Below are 16,258 nucleotides of genomic sequence, written 5' to 3' on the forward strand. Positions count from 1 at the left end.
AATTTTCTTAAAGAAGAATTATAATAGAAAATCATTAAAAATAATTTCAATTCAGCAAAAATAATTTCAGTTCAGTAAAATTAATTTAAGTTCAGTAAAATTAATTTAAGTTCAGCAAATATAATTTTGTTTCGGTAAAAATAATTTCAGTTCAGCAAAAATAAGGTGAAGAGAACAGGGACTAAGTACTATATTATATACTAGGTGGACTTTCATATATACTTTCTCACTTATTAATGTATGAGTGTTTTTCATATTTCCTCCAATTTTTTATTTGTTTTTTTAATTGCAATGTCGAAGATTTTACGCTTGTCGCATTGACAAAGCCGACAATGCGCATATTATAACTAGTTAATTAAAAAAAAATACTCATATTATAAAACTAATATCTTAAAGTTTGAATTATAAAAAGGAGGTAATTTAAAAAGTATATTTCGAGACAAATATAATAAGATCCCACATAGATATGTTTTTTTTTTTTCCCGACATCTTTTATATAATTTAAGAGTTGTTTTTGTAACTTCTCACTAAAATCCTCTAAAATTCCAATCATGCAATTGTGCACTCCTTCTTTCATTTATTTTTTTTTTTTTTTTTTGAATAACCTCTAAATAACTTCCTTTCTCCAAAAAAAAAAAAAAAAAAAACCTACTATATAACTTTCACTTTACTATTTTCCTCTTTCTAACTACACATACTACATTGTACATAGTTGCACTCTAGTATGTATAAATAACAAAAAACGATCAATGCACGGTTGCACTCTAATATGTATAAATAACAAAAAACAATTAAATAAGGTCCTGTTCTGATTTACTGAACTGAATTGAATTGATTGGAGCTAAAGTGAAATTAAGCTGAATAGAACAGACCCTAAGTGTGCATGCACAACTAACAATAGTTACGTCAATTAGCTTGTTAACAACAGTTACATGCACAAGCACAACTAACAAGTACTCCCTCCATTTTTTGGGACTTTTAATTTTGCTCTATTTATTTGACCCACTTTCATCAATAATTGTGAATTATGTATAAGAAAAAACACTACTATATACTTGTAGGTGCTTGTTGAAATCATGTCAATGAATAAATTATTAATAATAAATTATTATTATCTATATTTATTAATAATTAAAAATATTATTGATAAAAGTTTTGCATCAACATGTACACTATACCAAGCTCTACTGAGTCACTTAAAAAAATGGAGAGAGTATCACAACTAATAATCTTGTTGTAACTACACTTTGCCAAAGAAAGAGTTAGGGCCTGTTCATATTTACTTAATTTCAGTTCAGTTCAGTTCAGTTCAGTTCAGCTCCAATCAGTTCAGTTCAGTTCAGTTCCAATCAGTTCAGTTCAGTTCAGCTCTTAATTTCCCTCTCACATAAAATATTCATTTCAGCCAATTCAGTTCAGTTCAGTTCAGTTCAGTTCAGTTCCAATCAGTTCAGTTCAGTTCAGCTCCAATCAGTTCAGTTCAATTCAGTTCAGCTCAGTTCAGTAAATATGAACAGGCCCTTACACTATATAATTTTTTTATTTTTTTTTGAGGGCAGACTAAAGCCAGACTTACACTATATTATGAATCCACATTAAACTAAAAAATTTACTCTGTATAATAATAAATAAATTCTCGGTAATTTTTTAATTTTAAGCCAGCTAATGGATGGGAGTATTGAGTACTGACTCGAGCTGCCGACAGTACGTGGCATGCTGCATGCAATCATTTTTGTAAGGAGAAAAAAAATGAATACATTGTATCGTATTAGCTTTAATTGTATACGAAGTATGTGCAAAAAATATTTTTAAAAAAATTCATTATTCAGTTTAGTTTTATACCTGGCGTGAAATCCACGCGATGTTTAAAAAATGCCTTTATTATAACCAAATAGTAACAATTACGGAGTATTATTTATAAATAACACGAGAAAAGCACCAAATAACCCTATAAATAGAAGGCTATAGAGAGCTTAAACATATCAACAATCCAAATAATCCTATACTACATACCCTGCCAAGTGCCAACTAATTTATTTATTTGTTTAAGAAAAAGTAATAATAATGAGGAGTTCAAGTCTTACCATAATGATGGTGATGATGATGGTCCTTGTTATTCAATTCCAACCCATTTACTCTCAAAATGATGTAGCAACGAATAAATTCATCTTCGAATGTCTAAAAACGCTGGACTCATGTCCAACACCTTACGAACCAATGGACTGCTGTTTGGAGGTGACATCGCTATATCAGCGCGATGATAGATGCATATGTACACTCTTGTCAACCGACGAAACAATAGCTGATATAAACAATTCCATTGGTTTCATCAAAGATGCATTCGATAATGCTCAACGCTGCATTGATAAAGACTTAGTAGCTGAGTCGTGCAGACCAAAATCTACGTAACCACGAGATCACGATCGTTTACTTTCATTCATTGTTACGCAGTGGCGGATGTAGAATATTTAAGGTGGAGGGGCACTAAATAAAAAATAAAAATTAAATGCTTGTATAAAGACTTGAACCCAAGACTTTTAACACAAATTAAATGCACTATCACTATGGCAAAGCTAATTTGATGTTATTTATTGCATTAAAATTGTATTTAACATATAAATTTACATCTTTTACTTAATAAAATTTTAAAAAATAAAATAATGACGGGACCGGTGTCACCCAGGCCCCTTAATAGCTCTGCCACTGTTGTTACGTACCGCTAACATTGAAATTTGAAAATAATGCTGGCCTGGTGTGAGTTAGTTTACTTTGTTTTTTTTTTTATTTGTTGCTAGTGATTTTCATATAAATGCTGGTGTGCAAAATTCGTGTCTTTTCAATACTTTTCTTGTTGATAATAAGGAATGACCTTGCCACTTCTCCATGTATTATGTATGGGTTAATGGCCGTAGGCCTATTATATATTGATTCACCTTCATGATGACTGATGATCGATCTAAGGAAATCGGAATATTATTGCATATTTTTTTATACTCTACACTGTACATTTGTACGTACTCCTTTTGTTCCTTACTTTTGACATTTCGTAATGGTGTTAAAAGGAGTAATGAACCGGAGTGCTAAAATCATCTATTATCTTAAGCAAATTGCTAACATTTCAATATATAGATGTTTTTGTTAAAAGTTTCTTTTAATTCCTTGAATTTATAGCTTCAAAAACTGTGAATGTACGAACGCCCTTATGTTTAGGAGCGGGATCCCCCCAAGAACGACCATTCTTGTGGTGGTACGGAAGGCATGGACTCCGCGAACGTCCTGCGCCCCCCTTATTAGGCCCCTCCGAGAACCGCTACCTATTGCAAAGCGGGGGCTTTAGCTTAGGGATTGGGGTAATTCGAAGGCTACACGTGAAAGTATTCTTTAGACATATGTTACCCTCCTTGGACATCTGAGGAGCTGATCTGCTTTGATCAAGGAAAAAGCCCAGTCAGCCACCAACTCGGTGCAGGTCACGTGACCTACACGGCCTTCGCTTTTTGAGGCTTCCTTTACCCACATCTCTATGTGCCCGCTCCGAAAATGGATTGAGCTCTCTGCTGTGCTCTTCAACAATTCTGTGTAAGTAAAGCTTCTCGGTCCTATAATCTCTCAGAGGCATCAGCACTAGCTTAGTTAGCCGGCTCAGTGAGTCCCTTCTTCCGTGATGAACTCTTGGCACCAGCCCTACATTTTGTCTCTGTGGACCGAGGAGAAGGGGGTTAGAAGACGACTGTCGGTATCTGACCATCAGATACCGACGGTCGGTATATCTTTGAAAGCTCAGACGGAGAGCCTACCGGATTAGGAATGCGAAGGCCTTTCCTTCGAAAGTTTTTTGAATTTTTTTTTGTAGTGACTCGTATTTTATTATGGTGTCGGATCCCAAGTTTTTATGGATTCCTTCTTTGTTACCGGGGTCGATCCCAAAGCCGATTAGACGGAATTAGTGGTTTAGGTCTTACCCTGGCTTGAGTCTGCCCTTTCTAGTTAGATTTATCCGTCCCAGCAACGAACATCAACTTCAGCGTCGTTGACTTCCCTTTTAGGAGAAAAAGCGTCCAAATCGATCAATAATATCAGAATCGGATAAATCGGTCCAGACCGACTTACTAACGGGTAATATCTTCGAACTTATCTCTCAAACAAGCAATCCAACTAACAGGTTTTGATGAGCTGCCGGTCTCCATATTCATCACTTCGAGCTCGCACAATGGTGCGTAGCTTGCCCACACGAAGAAGAGTAAGGGTATAAGATATTCTTTCCTAACCACTGTGAAAGTATTCTTTAGACGTATGTTACCCTCCTTGGTAACCTCTATCTTTTTCTACACGGAACTGGCAATAGAATCTCAATGGAGGCTATCCCGCATTCCGTTTTGGAATCAAAGAAAACCAATATATGGAAGATGGCTTTTTTAGGTTGTGATTTGAAATATTCGGGGTGATATATAAAGGCTAAAATCGTCCATGCTTACACGCAGGAGCGCTCACAGACTCTCGCTGGTTCACCCGCGCTATGCGTTCAAGTTCCGAACCCAAAATGAAACACTTTTCCTACAGGCAAGGGGTTCCTATCAAAAGCCGGCCTACCATCTTTTGCTAGCCCGGGGACAGGTTCAATCTTCCGACTGCGGTCCACATATGGGTGGAAAAACGCTTGCACAGTAGGCCCAACCACCACACTACACGTATAGACGCGAACCCCCCTCGTTACCGAGATAAAAAGGGGAAAGGACGTCCCCCTTGTTTATCCTAATGCAAGCGATCCAAGTTAAAGGACTAGCCCTTTGCCCGTTGAATGAACCTTTTCGCTTCTCTCTCTCTACAAAAGACAGATACAGTTGTTTCAGGCCGAGCCAAGCCCGGATCCAGCTGAAAAACGTAAATCTGTGCACGAGCCTATGCAAACCGGGTTAAAGGCGGTAGATAGCCTGCGATTCCTTCCGGGCTATATAGGGAGTGATTTCCGTTCTTGAGTGAATTCTGTCGCGTGAGAAACTTGTTTCGAACTGTCCCTTTTTTCCTGTTTTTTAACGAGTGTACCATCTTCTTTCTCATTTCGAAGAAAAGGTGCGGGAGGAAAAGGAAAGCGGAACCAGATCAGTAAAAAAATGGTCCTCTTCCCAACAGTTGTACTTTGTCTTGGGGCGTCTTTGGCTTTACGAGAGAAAGCCCGCCGGAGCGAAGGAGGCAGGAAAGGAACGCCCTCATCCCGGGTTCCGGTAAAGGATCGCCCGAATATTGGGTAGCTGTTGTCAAACCAGGTCGAATACTTTATGAAATAAGCGGAGTAGCCGAAAATATAGCCCGCCGGGCTATCGCAATAGCGGCATCGAAAATGCCGCTCCGTGGGCTTCTTCTTTTTCTGAGCCTGCTCGAAAGGTAACTCGAGTGTGAAAATCCAAAAATAGTACTCTCTCCGTTTTTTTTTATTTGCATCACTTTCTTTTTTGGGGTTTTTTTTTTAAATGCATCACTTCTATATTTGGTAATTTTATACTACCCACCCAACTTATTTTATCATTTCTTTCTCTTTCATGATCCCCACTAAAATAATAAAAATATCTATCCTCTCTCATATACTTTCTCTTTCATGGTCCCCATCTTACTTTTACTATAACAATTTATTCACCCACTCACAATATTATATTACTCTCCTAAAACTTTGTGCAATCTAAAGTGATGCAAATAATAAAAAAACCGGAGGGAGTTTGATTCCCTTTTTTAAAAAAACAACTAATTTTATTACACCTAATAAAAAAAGATTAATAGCTCAATAATTCATTATAAAAAGACAGGAAAATGAATTGGAGTATTTCAATCATCCATTATTTTATCCCAATAAAATATTTTAATTATATAATATACTCCATACTGACTGAGTTACACCTTAAGAATGAAAATGAAAAAAAAAAAAAAAAAAAAAGGTTCTAATGTATGGTTCTTTTAAAATTATTGATTCCTCGGCCGTCTCCATTTACGGATCATGCAGCCATATTTTATGAAAGAAGCACCAAATTAATAACCCTATAAATAGAAGGCGATACAGAACCAAAACAAATCAACAATCCAAATAATCCCATATCATACATTTTATACTATCTGTCAAGTGCCAACCAAAATTTATTTATTTATTTTAATTTTTTTTAAGGTAATAATAATAATGAGGAATTCAAGTGTTAGCCTAATGATGTTGATGATGATGGTTGTTGTTGTTATCCAATTTCAACCAGTTAGAGCAAGATTAGCCCTGTCTCGTCTTAAGATTTTTTTCACATGCCACATCATATATTAATAATTTTTGATATTTATTTTATAATTTTGTTAAGACTCTTTAAGATTCAACTAAATTTAGATCTTTATTCCTCAGACTCATTTAAGATTGCTTAAATTTACGTACTATTTTTATTTTCTTTTTTATATACGATATCTTAATAGTATAATTTGCAATCGTGTCGTAAGTTACATATCTTACATAGCTGAAAAATAATATCAAACCACTAGATACAAAATTATAAATAATAATGAAATAACATGAATATTGCATTGTGATATATATACATAATACCATAATCGTAAAATTTACATGGTATTTGATTAAAATACAACAAAAAATAGCAAATAAAGGAATACTTTGTATTAAAATACAATAAACAATTTTAGCAATAAATATATATACAATAGTCAATAACATGAATATCAATTAAATTTACACTTTACATTTTTTTTCAATAAAATTAAATCAAATTATTGTTAACGATAATACTTTCCAAGGGAAAAAAAAATGTGCTTTCGTATACGTACATAGGCAAAATACAGTGTATAAAGTATTAAAATGAGTCTTAAGTTGGGCCTTGAATTTTCAATACTCCATTTAAGACTTTGCTTCATAAATGCAGAAATTTTGTGAAGTCTTGTCTTAAGATAGTTTAAAAGTGATTTGCTGATATCATGTATAATCTTAAGACCTAGGGCTAATCTTCCTCTTAACTCTGAAAACTTTACTTGTATTATATTTAAAAAAATAAAAAAACACGAGAGAAGTACCAAATAGCCCTATAAATAGAGGGCGATAGACAGGGCCGGCCCTGAGGGTAGGCCTCGAGTGCCGGCGCCTAGGGCCCACGCCAAAAGGGGGCCCACAAATAAAAAAAAATCAGCTTCTATACTAATTGAAATGTGCTTCGTACTTGTTTAAAAAAAAAGGCAACTAGTTTAAAAAAGATAAGAAGATAATTATTGCATTTTTTTTAGCAATTAATATTAAATTAGTATATTAATTAGCTGTCAATTTAGGTGGAGATTACAATGCAACTTTACTTCTTCTTCAGTTCTTCTATCTACCAGTTTCTATGAGAATTATCTCCAGAATTTTAATCTTCCCAAATACACCGTTTCAAAATTATTTCATAACCGAAATTCAAGCCTTTTAATTTTGGCTAATTAATATTATGGCAACGGCTAAAATATTATACAAGATAAATATGAGCGAAAATAATTCATCTATCACCAAATATTCAACTCTCATCTTCTTCTTATTATTGGTTGTTTATGATGAATTTCATGGCATCATTGGCAAATTGATCCTTTTATTTGGTTATCGATTAGGCAAAGGTATACAATTCTTCCTTTGTTTGTTTTTTACTCCGTATTTATCATGTTTCAAACTTCTAATTTCTGTTTTGAATTGTAACAGGTTATCAATCAGTTAAATTGAGTATTTTAGATTGTGGAAATTTGAGATTTCTGCCAATTTTACAGGTGCTATTGTTCTTAATCTAGTTTTTTTTTATTTTTTTTTATTATATGATATGTTGCCTAAAAAACATTTATCTGGTAGTCAAAAACGAAATAAAAGAAGAAGAAATGAGGAGTTGATAAAATCACAATTTGGATCTATTGATAAATTTGTTGTTAAAAATGTGGCTCAGTCCAATGAAAATATTGATCAGTCAAATGACAATATTGATCATGAGAATGATGAGGTTAATAATGACGATTCAAGTGTTCCTACTGACATGCCTAACACTTCTAATCTTGATAATCTTGGTGTTGATAATGAGCAAGAAATTCCTTATATTGATATTTATGATCCAAGAAATTGGGGAAATCTTGACACCAAATCAAAGGATATTTTAGTTGAAAAGGGGCCTATTAGAGAAATGAATCTTGAATTTCCTTTGGACAAAAATTTTAGGCATTTTTCATATTCCTGTTATTCCAGAAAATTAACCAATGGTGAGATTAATGATCGAAAATGGTTAGTTTATTGCAAAGCTAATGATAAAGCATATTGTTTTTGTTGTAAGTTGTTTAAATCTTCTAGTAACTTAAGTTTGCTAGCGAATGATGGTTTAAATGATTGGAAACATATTAGTCAAAGGCTCAAACAACATGAAAATAGTACTGAGCATATGACTAATATGAATACTTGGAATGAATTGAGAGTGAGATTGGATAAAAATGAAACAATAGATAAGCACTTGCAAGAAGAAATTATAAAAGAGAAGGAGCGTTGGAGACAAGTTCTGCATAGGATATTTTCGGTTGTGAAATGTCTTGCTAAAAATAATCTTGCCTTTAGAGGAACAAATGAAAAATTATATCAAAATAGCAATGGAAATTTCCTTGGATTGATTGAAATGATTGCTGAATTTGATTTAATAATGCAAGATCATGTGAGACGAATTCAAGATCGGGAAATTCATTATCATTATCTTGGACATAAAATTCAAAATGAGTTTATTTCTCTTTTGTCCCAAAGTGTTAAAAAGTCTATTATTAATATCATCAAAGAGGCAAAATATTTTTCTGTAATTCTTGATTGCACCCCTGATGTGAGCCATCAAGAACAAATGACTCTCATAATTCGATGCGTAAATATGTCAAATAACAAAATTAAAATTGAAGAGTTTTTTTTGGAATTTTTAAAAGTTGATGATACATCAGGGTTGGGACTATTTAATGAGCTACTAGATGTGTTAAATGCCCTTGATCTTAATGTTGATAATGTTAGGGGGCAAGGATATGATAATGGTTCCAATATGAAAGGAAAGCATCAAGGTGTTCAAAAGAGATTTCTTGAAATTAATCCTAGAGCATTATACATGCCATGTGCTTGTCATAGTCTTAATTTAACTCTTGGTGATATGGCTCATTCTTGTGTTAAGGCTATTTCCTTTTTTGGAGTTATACAACGCTTATATTCAGTCTTTTCGGGATCTACAAAAAGATGGAAAATTTTACTTGATAATGTTCCCGGTTTAACAATGAAATATTTGTCTAATACTCGTTGGGAAAGTCGAATTAAGAGTGTTAAAGCTATTAGATTTCAATGTCCTCAAATAAGATTGGCATTGTCGGAATTATATGATTCTTGTGATAATGATGCAAAGACAAAAAGTGAGGCAGAGAGTTTATTTAATGCAATTGGAAGTTTTGAGTTTTTGCTTGGTATGGTTATTTGGTATGATATTCTATTTGCTATAAATATGATTAGCAAAAAATTGCAATCTAAGAATATGTGCATTGATGATACAATAAAACATGTAGAAGAAGTTTTTTCTTATTTTGAAAAATATCGAGAAGAAGGTTTTACAAAAAGTATGAGTCTTGCAAAAAGTATTGCATTTGAAATGGATGTTGAACCCATCTTTCCAACAAAACGTACTATGATAAGAAAAAAACATTTTGGAGAGAACAATGAGGATCAAGATGAAAATATGTCACCTGAAGAATCATTTAGAGTACATTATTTTCTTGTTGTTGTTGATATGGCAATTACATCTTTGAAAAACAGATTTGAGGAGTTGAAGACATTTGAAAGGATTTTTGGTTTTTTATATGATTCAAGAAAGTTAAAGTCATATGATGATGATGAGTTAAAAGAATGTTGTGTTAGATTTCATACTACCTTTTCTCATGGCAATTTATCAGATGTTGATGTAGATGATTTGTTCTCTGAATTAAAGGTGTTACAATTTACTTTGCCAAACAATTTCATGTCTGCCATTGATATTCTTAAATTTGTTAAACTTGCAGATTGTTATCCGAATGTTTCCATTGCATATCGAGTTCTATTAACGGTGCCTGTGACCGTGGCAAGTGCGGAAAGAAGTTTTTCAAAATTGAAGTTGATCAAAACTTACTTGAGGTCATCAATGTCACAAGAAAGGTTGAATGGTTTGGCAACATTGTCAATTGAGGCGGATATGTTAGAAAATATCGATATTGATGTAATTATAAATGATTTTGCATCAAAAAATGCTAGAAGAAATCGGTTGTTCTGATTTTTTAGGAGGGAGAAATTTATAAAAATATTATGCAAAGTCATTATTGTGTATCGAGACTTACTATTTAAATAATATAAGTTATTTTCATTGTGTTTTTATATAAATCTATTGCGTATAAAAAAATTTGATTACGTAGGGGGCCCTCTTCTTACATTATGCCTAGGGCCCATAAATTTACAGGAACGGGGCTGGCGATAGAGAACCAAAACAAATCAACAATCCAAAATAATCCCATATTATTCATTTCATATTATCCTGCCAAGTGCCACAACCAAATTAAGGAAAAAAAAACTAAGGTAATAATAATAATAACAATGAGGAGTTCAAGTGTAAGCATAATGATGTTGATGATGATGGTTGTTGTTGTTATCCAATTCCAAGTCATTAACTCTGAAAATTTTGATGTATTGAAGGAATGTTCAAAATTCATACAGTTCTGTACACCTTCCACAACAATAAACCAGTGCTGTTACGGGCAGAAGGTGCAAACTTGGCATGATCGTAGATGCTTTTGTGAAATCTGTAAACCCTTCAAATCATTAAACCCTTATGAGATGCTTGTATTTCAAGGCTGCTAGACTTTCAAGTAAGAATGAATGTCGTGCTCATCTCTAATATTATCTAATGCCTGCACTTTCATTCATTCTTACTTTTGGAGGTTTATATACTTCAAATTATTGAATTTCGTTTGTTTGATTTAATTAATTAGTTGTGGTTTCCATATAAATAATGTTGGTGTGCCAAATGCGTGCGTGTGTATGTGCAGTGAGCGTCTTTTTCTTTTGCTTTTTGTCCAAAATAAGGAATGACCTTGCCGGTTCTCCATGTATCTATGTACTTCCTATGTACTACTGGCCGTATGTAGATTGTAGGCCGATTATATTGGTTCACCTTACTGACTGATGAGGGAATCAGAATATTATTGCATATTTTTTATATTCAATGTTGTACTCTTTATATTCTTAACTTTTGACTTTTCTTCGTCTGTTAAAGAGAGTAATTTATTTATGAGATGAGACTACTCACATCGTTTAGGGTCTGTTATGATTGACTGAACTGAGTTGAACTGAACTGAACTAAATATTTTATGAGAGAAGAAAATTAAGAACTGAACTGAATTGAAATGAACTTATTGGAACTGAAGTGAAGTGAACTGAAAATAATCTGAAGAGAATAAATTACATTTATAACTGGTGAGCTACTTGACCAATTGACTTCTTTAGGGTGTGAAATTGTGAATGCGTCTTTTTTTATTAAGTATTCAACGGATTTCTTTAGGATTTAAACTCACCTCATTGGTACGATTATTAAGATTTGATTACATGTATATTTAATTATTTTTTGTGACAGGTGGAGTAGTTATATTTGCATATTAAGACCCCATTAATAATCTTGTCCACTACCACTCATTCCTTAAAAAATCGTGATGAAAATTTCAACTGTGACACGGATTTTTGTATTTAAATAAAATAATCGCGATACAATCATTGATGATCCTAATAGCCTAATAGGATTGTAATGGATAGGCGTTGATAATTATTATTAATACATTTCCGGTAGGCTAGTACAGTAGTAATGTACAAGTCTAATATTACAACAATTACAATGATAATAATAACCAGAGCAGCTACAAGGGGAGCACCTTGAGCAACGGTCAGACGAATCCCACCCCTTTGAATAACATTTACTCGTAATATTTTTTAGGAAAATTTAACATGAATAATCCAATCTTTCGTTGGTTCTCCCAAAATAATCCAACCTTTAGATTAGTCTTGAATAATCCCACCTTTACTTATTATTCTCCTACACCGCCCCCCCCAGGAGGTCACCACACCCACTATGACTGGTTGCCAACACTACAAGAAATAGGTCATTTTGCGACGGAAACCTTGCAACGGACTACAATTCCGTCGCAAAAAGGGATAATTTGCGAGGGAATAAATTCCGTCGCAACTTTGCGACGGAAACAAACTTTTGCGACGGAAATTCCGTCGCAAAGTTTGCGACGGAATTTATTCCCTCGCAAAAGTTTGTTTGCGACGGAAATAATCGTCGCAAAACAATATTTAAAAAAAAATAAAAAAAAACATTTTGCGACGGATTCTGCGACGGAAATTCCGTCGCAAAAAGTTTTTAAATTTTTTTAAAAAAAACTGAAGTTTCGCTGAAGGAGAGAGAAAAAGAAAACGAAGAACAGAAAGAGGAAAGCGTAGAGAGAGATAGAGGAAAGCGTAGAGAGAGAAAGAAAATCCGGCCACTTCACCGCCGCTGTCGCCACCGGAACGACCGGAATCCGGCCACTCACACCTACTAACGCCCACCCCCTCCGTTGACTCCCACTCACGCGCACTCACGCCCACCCACGCCACCCCCTCCGTTCAAGCCCACTCACGCCCCTCCGTTCGCCGGCGGTGTGCAGCCACCACACCACCCTCCTTCGGCAGCCGGATTTCCGCCACAACACCCTCAAATCCCGGTGAGTATTCCACTATCCCCCTTTGTTTTTGTTTTCAATTTAATTTTAATGTAAACCCTAACTTTTTCTAATTATGTTTTTTAATTTAATTTGTAACTAAATTTTATTATTTAATTACTTGTGTTTAGTGTAGTGTAGTTTAATTTATATTGCAATGTTAGAATTAGTTTAATTTTTAAGATATATTGCAATGTTAGAATTAGTTTAATGTATGTTAGTTTAGTTTAAAATATATGTTAGATTAGTTTATAATGTATGTTATTTTAGTTTAAAATATATGTTAGTTAGTTTATAATGTATGTTAGTTTAGTTTAAAATATATGTTAGATTAGTTTAAAATATATGTTAGATTAGTTTAAAATATATGTTAATTTAAAAATACATGTTAGTGTATGTATGTTTATTTGAATGTGGGTAATTGTGTGTTAATTATATGTGTTTCATCACTTGCTTTAAACTTGTTTAAATTAAACAATTATGGTATGTATGTTAATTATATATGTTCACTAAGATTTGAAAGCATTTGCATCTTCTTATTCCTAGATACCCGTTCAAGACATACACATTAGGAGTATGTCTTGAATAGTCCCCGGTTGGGACTGTCCTTTGACGTTTAATCTCACTTTAGGTGGTGAATGTATGCAATGTTTTTGATTCTATGGAATATCTTGGCGTCTCATTTCTCTACAATGTTTTCTGGGTACATATGTTGGTGTGTTTAATTACCTACATCGTGTACTTGGAGAACTGTAGGGATATGCTGTCGGATACTATTCGTCATACCCGAGCCTTAGACGGGACCGAGTGCAATGGTGGGCTGTGTTTAAAACACATGCTAGGTCGGATGTTAATGCCCCAGTGGATGACCAGGTGTTGCAGGCAATAGCAGCTCAGGAACATTCAACACTTTGTCCACCAGATGATATCTTAGGTTATGACGACGGTGATGAATCTGATGGCTCTGACTCCGAAGACGTTGTACTGATGTCTGATGAATCAGATGGTGAGGAAGATGAATCAAGTGTTGGTTCCAGTGACAGTGATGAGGATAGTTTGGGCGATGTCATATTAGACGATAGTAGTGATGAGTACAGCAGTAAATCTAGTAGTAACAAGAATATTGATGACAGTAGTGATGAGAGTCTTGATTAGGCTAACAATGATTCTGTCGTTGTATTCAATTTGTTGTATTAACCTTGTCATGGTTGGTGTCATTGTAAGATCGAACACTCTAGACAATGAAACTTAATTTTCACCCAATAAGCTCATTTGATAACAAATGTGAGAAATAGGCAAGTTAGAACCAAAAACGCCCCATTTTCGCCCATTTTTTCTAGTTTTAGGACCTAGTGAACCTATATTGCCACTTATAAACAATTTCAAGCCTCAAACTCAAGTAACTATGTTAGTTAGGTGTATTAAGGTCAAAAATAGGTTCATTAGATAACAAATGTGAGAAATAGACAAGTTAGAACCAAAAACGCCCCATTTTCACCCAATTTTCCTAGTTTTAGGACCTAGTGAACCTATATTGCCACTTATGAACTATATCAAGCCTCAAACTATTGGTTCTCATTCTTTATTTTTATTTCTGCATTGTATATCCTTTGTTTGTTACAGGAGGCGTACCAACACAGACAGGAGGAATCAAGAACCCAGGGTTCCCAACTGTCTGAAAATGAAATTTTCTTTGAGGCGGCTGGTGGTCGTAATAAGAAGGGTCGTGTTAGAGGTCTTGGTGTTGGTGCTGACTTGTACTACGGCACATCTAGGGGACGAGGATCGGGTTCTTCCAGCCAATACGTACCGTCGGTCATAACTCAAATGCAGGAAAACTTCCACAAGGAGTTGAATGAGAGGGTGGAAGCAATTGAGAGCCAGATCGATAGCCGTGTGGCGGAACAGCTCGATGCTCGAGTGGAGGCTCGAGTGGCAGAACGGATGGCTGAAATCGAGAGGAAGAACAAGGAGTTCTTAGAGGAGTTAGCCAGTAGATTTACAGGATTGACCACTCCTTTCACTTGTTCTACGATTCAGCCTCAGATTCGAGACCCCAGGAACGACCCGGGTGGTGGTGGTGGTGGTGGTGCAGGCCAAGGACAGCCAGCTTGTGTTTAGTTAGGTGTCATTTTTCGATTTTTGTATATGGATGACATTGTAGTTTAAAAAATTATATCATGTACCGTACTTGGTAGTTACGGCTACGTGTTGTATATATTTGAATTATGTTAGGGCGTGGACTTTTTGACTGAAATTATTTTAAATGCACGTATTTTATTAAACAGGATTGCATGAATACAGGTTCCAGGAAAACAAAACAAAATACAAAAAAATTAAACAGGATTGCAGGAATACAGGTTCCAGGAAAAAAAAACAAAATACAAAAAAAAAAAAAATTAAAATTACAATAACTTTGCGACGGATTATTTTCCGTCGCACACATGCGACGGAAAATAATCCGTCGCAAAAAACTTCATTTTGCGACGGAATTACATTCCGTCGCAAAATTTGTGACGGACTATTCCGTCGCAAAAGAATCCATTTTGCGACGGAAATACATTCCGTCGCAAACTTTGTGACGGAATATTCCGTCGCAAAATGATTCCTCTTGCTACGGAATTTTCGTCGCAAATGTTGTTTTCAGCTACAACTACCTTTCCGTCGCAAAATCCGTCGCAATTCGTTTTGCGACGGATATTCCGTCACAAAAGGACTGTTTGCTACGAAAGTTTGAGCGACGCCATGCCTGTGACGGAAATCCGTCGCAAAGTCACTTTGCGACGGAATTTTGCCAGTTTGCGACGAATTATTTCCGTCGCAAAACGGCCCTTTTCTTGTTGTGCAAGTCACGTGTCAGCTTCTTATTGGTTTTTTTTTATTATAATTTTTTTTAAAATTTTTTTTTATTTAAAACTTAATTTTTATAAAGAAACCCCCCCCCCCCAAAAAAAAAATAAAATAAATCCCAAAAAAAAAATCAGAAACCCACCCTAAGCTTCCCACCATCAACCCCACCGTTAATTCACCATCATCCTCACCGCCATAACCCCACAACACCACCACAGCCCAACCGTCGATCTACCATCACCAAAACCCATAGCACGCAACACCCCACCGTTCCACCTCCGTACCACCATCAACCATCCCAGAAACCCCCACCGTCCCACCACCTTCTATGTTCCCGTGACGAAAATAAACCAGCGCATAAGCCCCATCCACAATCCCACCTCCGCACCACCATCAACCAACCCACACCGTCACACCTCGCATGTTATGTTAGCTAACCGCCAAAATAACAAGCAGCCATTTGATTACCAAAAACACCAAAACAATGCAAGAGAAATGCAGCATAAGCTAAAAATATGTTCTACACAAACTTCTCCATGACCAAGTAGCTACTTACTCATCTGTTATTGTGGCATTTGATTTAGGGGAAGAAAGGTTTCGCGAATTGTCACCCTTTTGTTCGGTTGATAGGAAGAAGTTTGTG

General features: G+C 35.0%; 1 protein-coding gene across 1 annotated transcript; it reads left to right on the plus strand.

Annotated features, from left to right (window-relative positions):
- Positions 1–7,811: 7,811 nt before the first annotated feature.
- Positions 7,812–13,920, plus strand: LOC145575093 (uncharacterized). The gene is made up of 2 exons (XM_081633015.1): positions 7,812–10,235; positions 13,522–13,920. The coding sequence occupies exons 1-2, from the start codon at positions 7,812–7,814 to the stop codon at positions 13,918–13,920; spliced, it is 2,823 nt and encodes a 940-aa protein (XP_081489141.1).
- The last annotated feature ends 2,338 nt before the right edge of the window (positions 13,921–16,258 follow it).

The sequence above is a fragment of the Chenopodium album genome, chromosome 13 (genome assembly GCF_948465745.1).
Source record: "Chenopodium album chromosome 13, dcCheAlbu1.1, whole genome shotgun sequence".
Classification (NCBI taxonomy): domain Eukaryota; kingdom Viridiplantae; phylum Streptophyta; class Magnoliopsida; order Caryophyllales; family Amaranthaceae; genus Chenopodium; species Chenopodium album.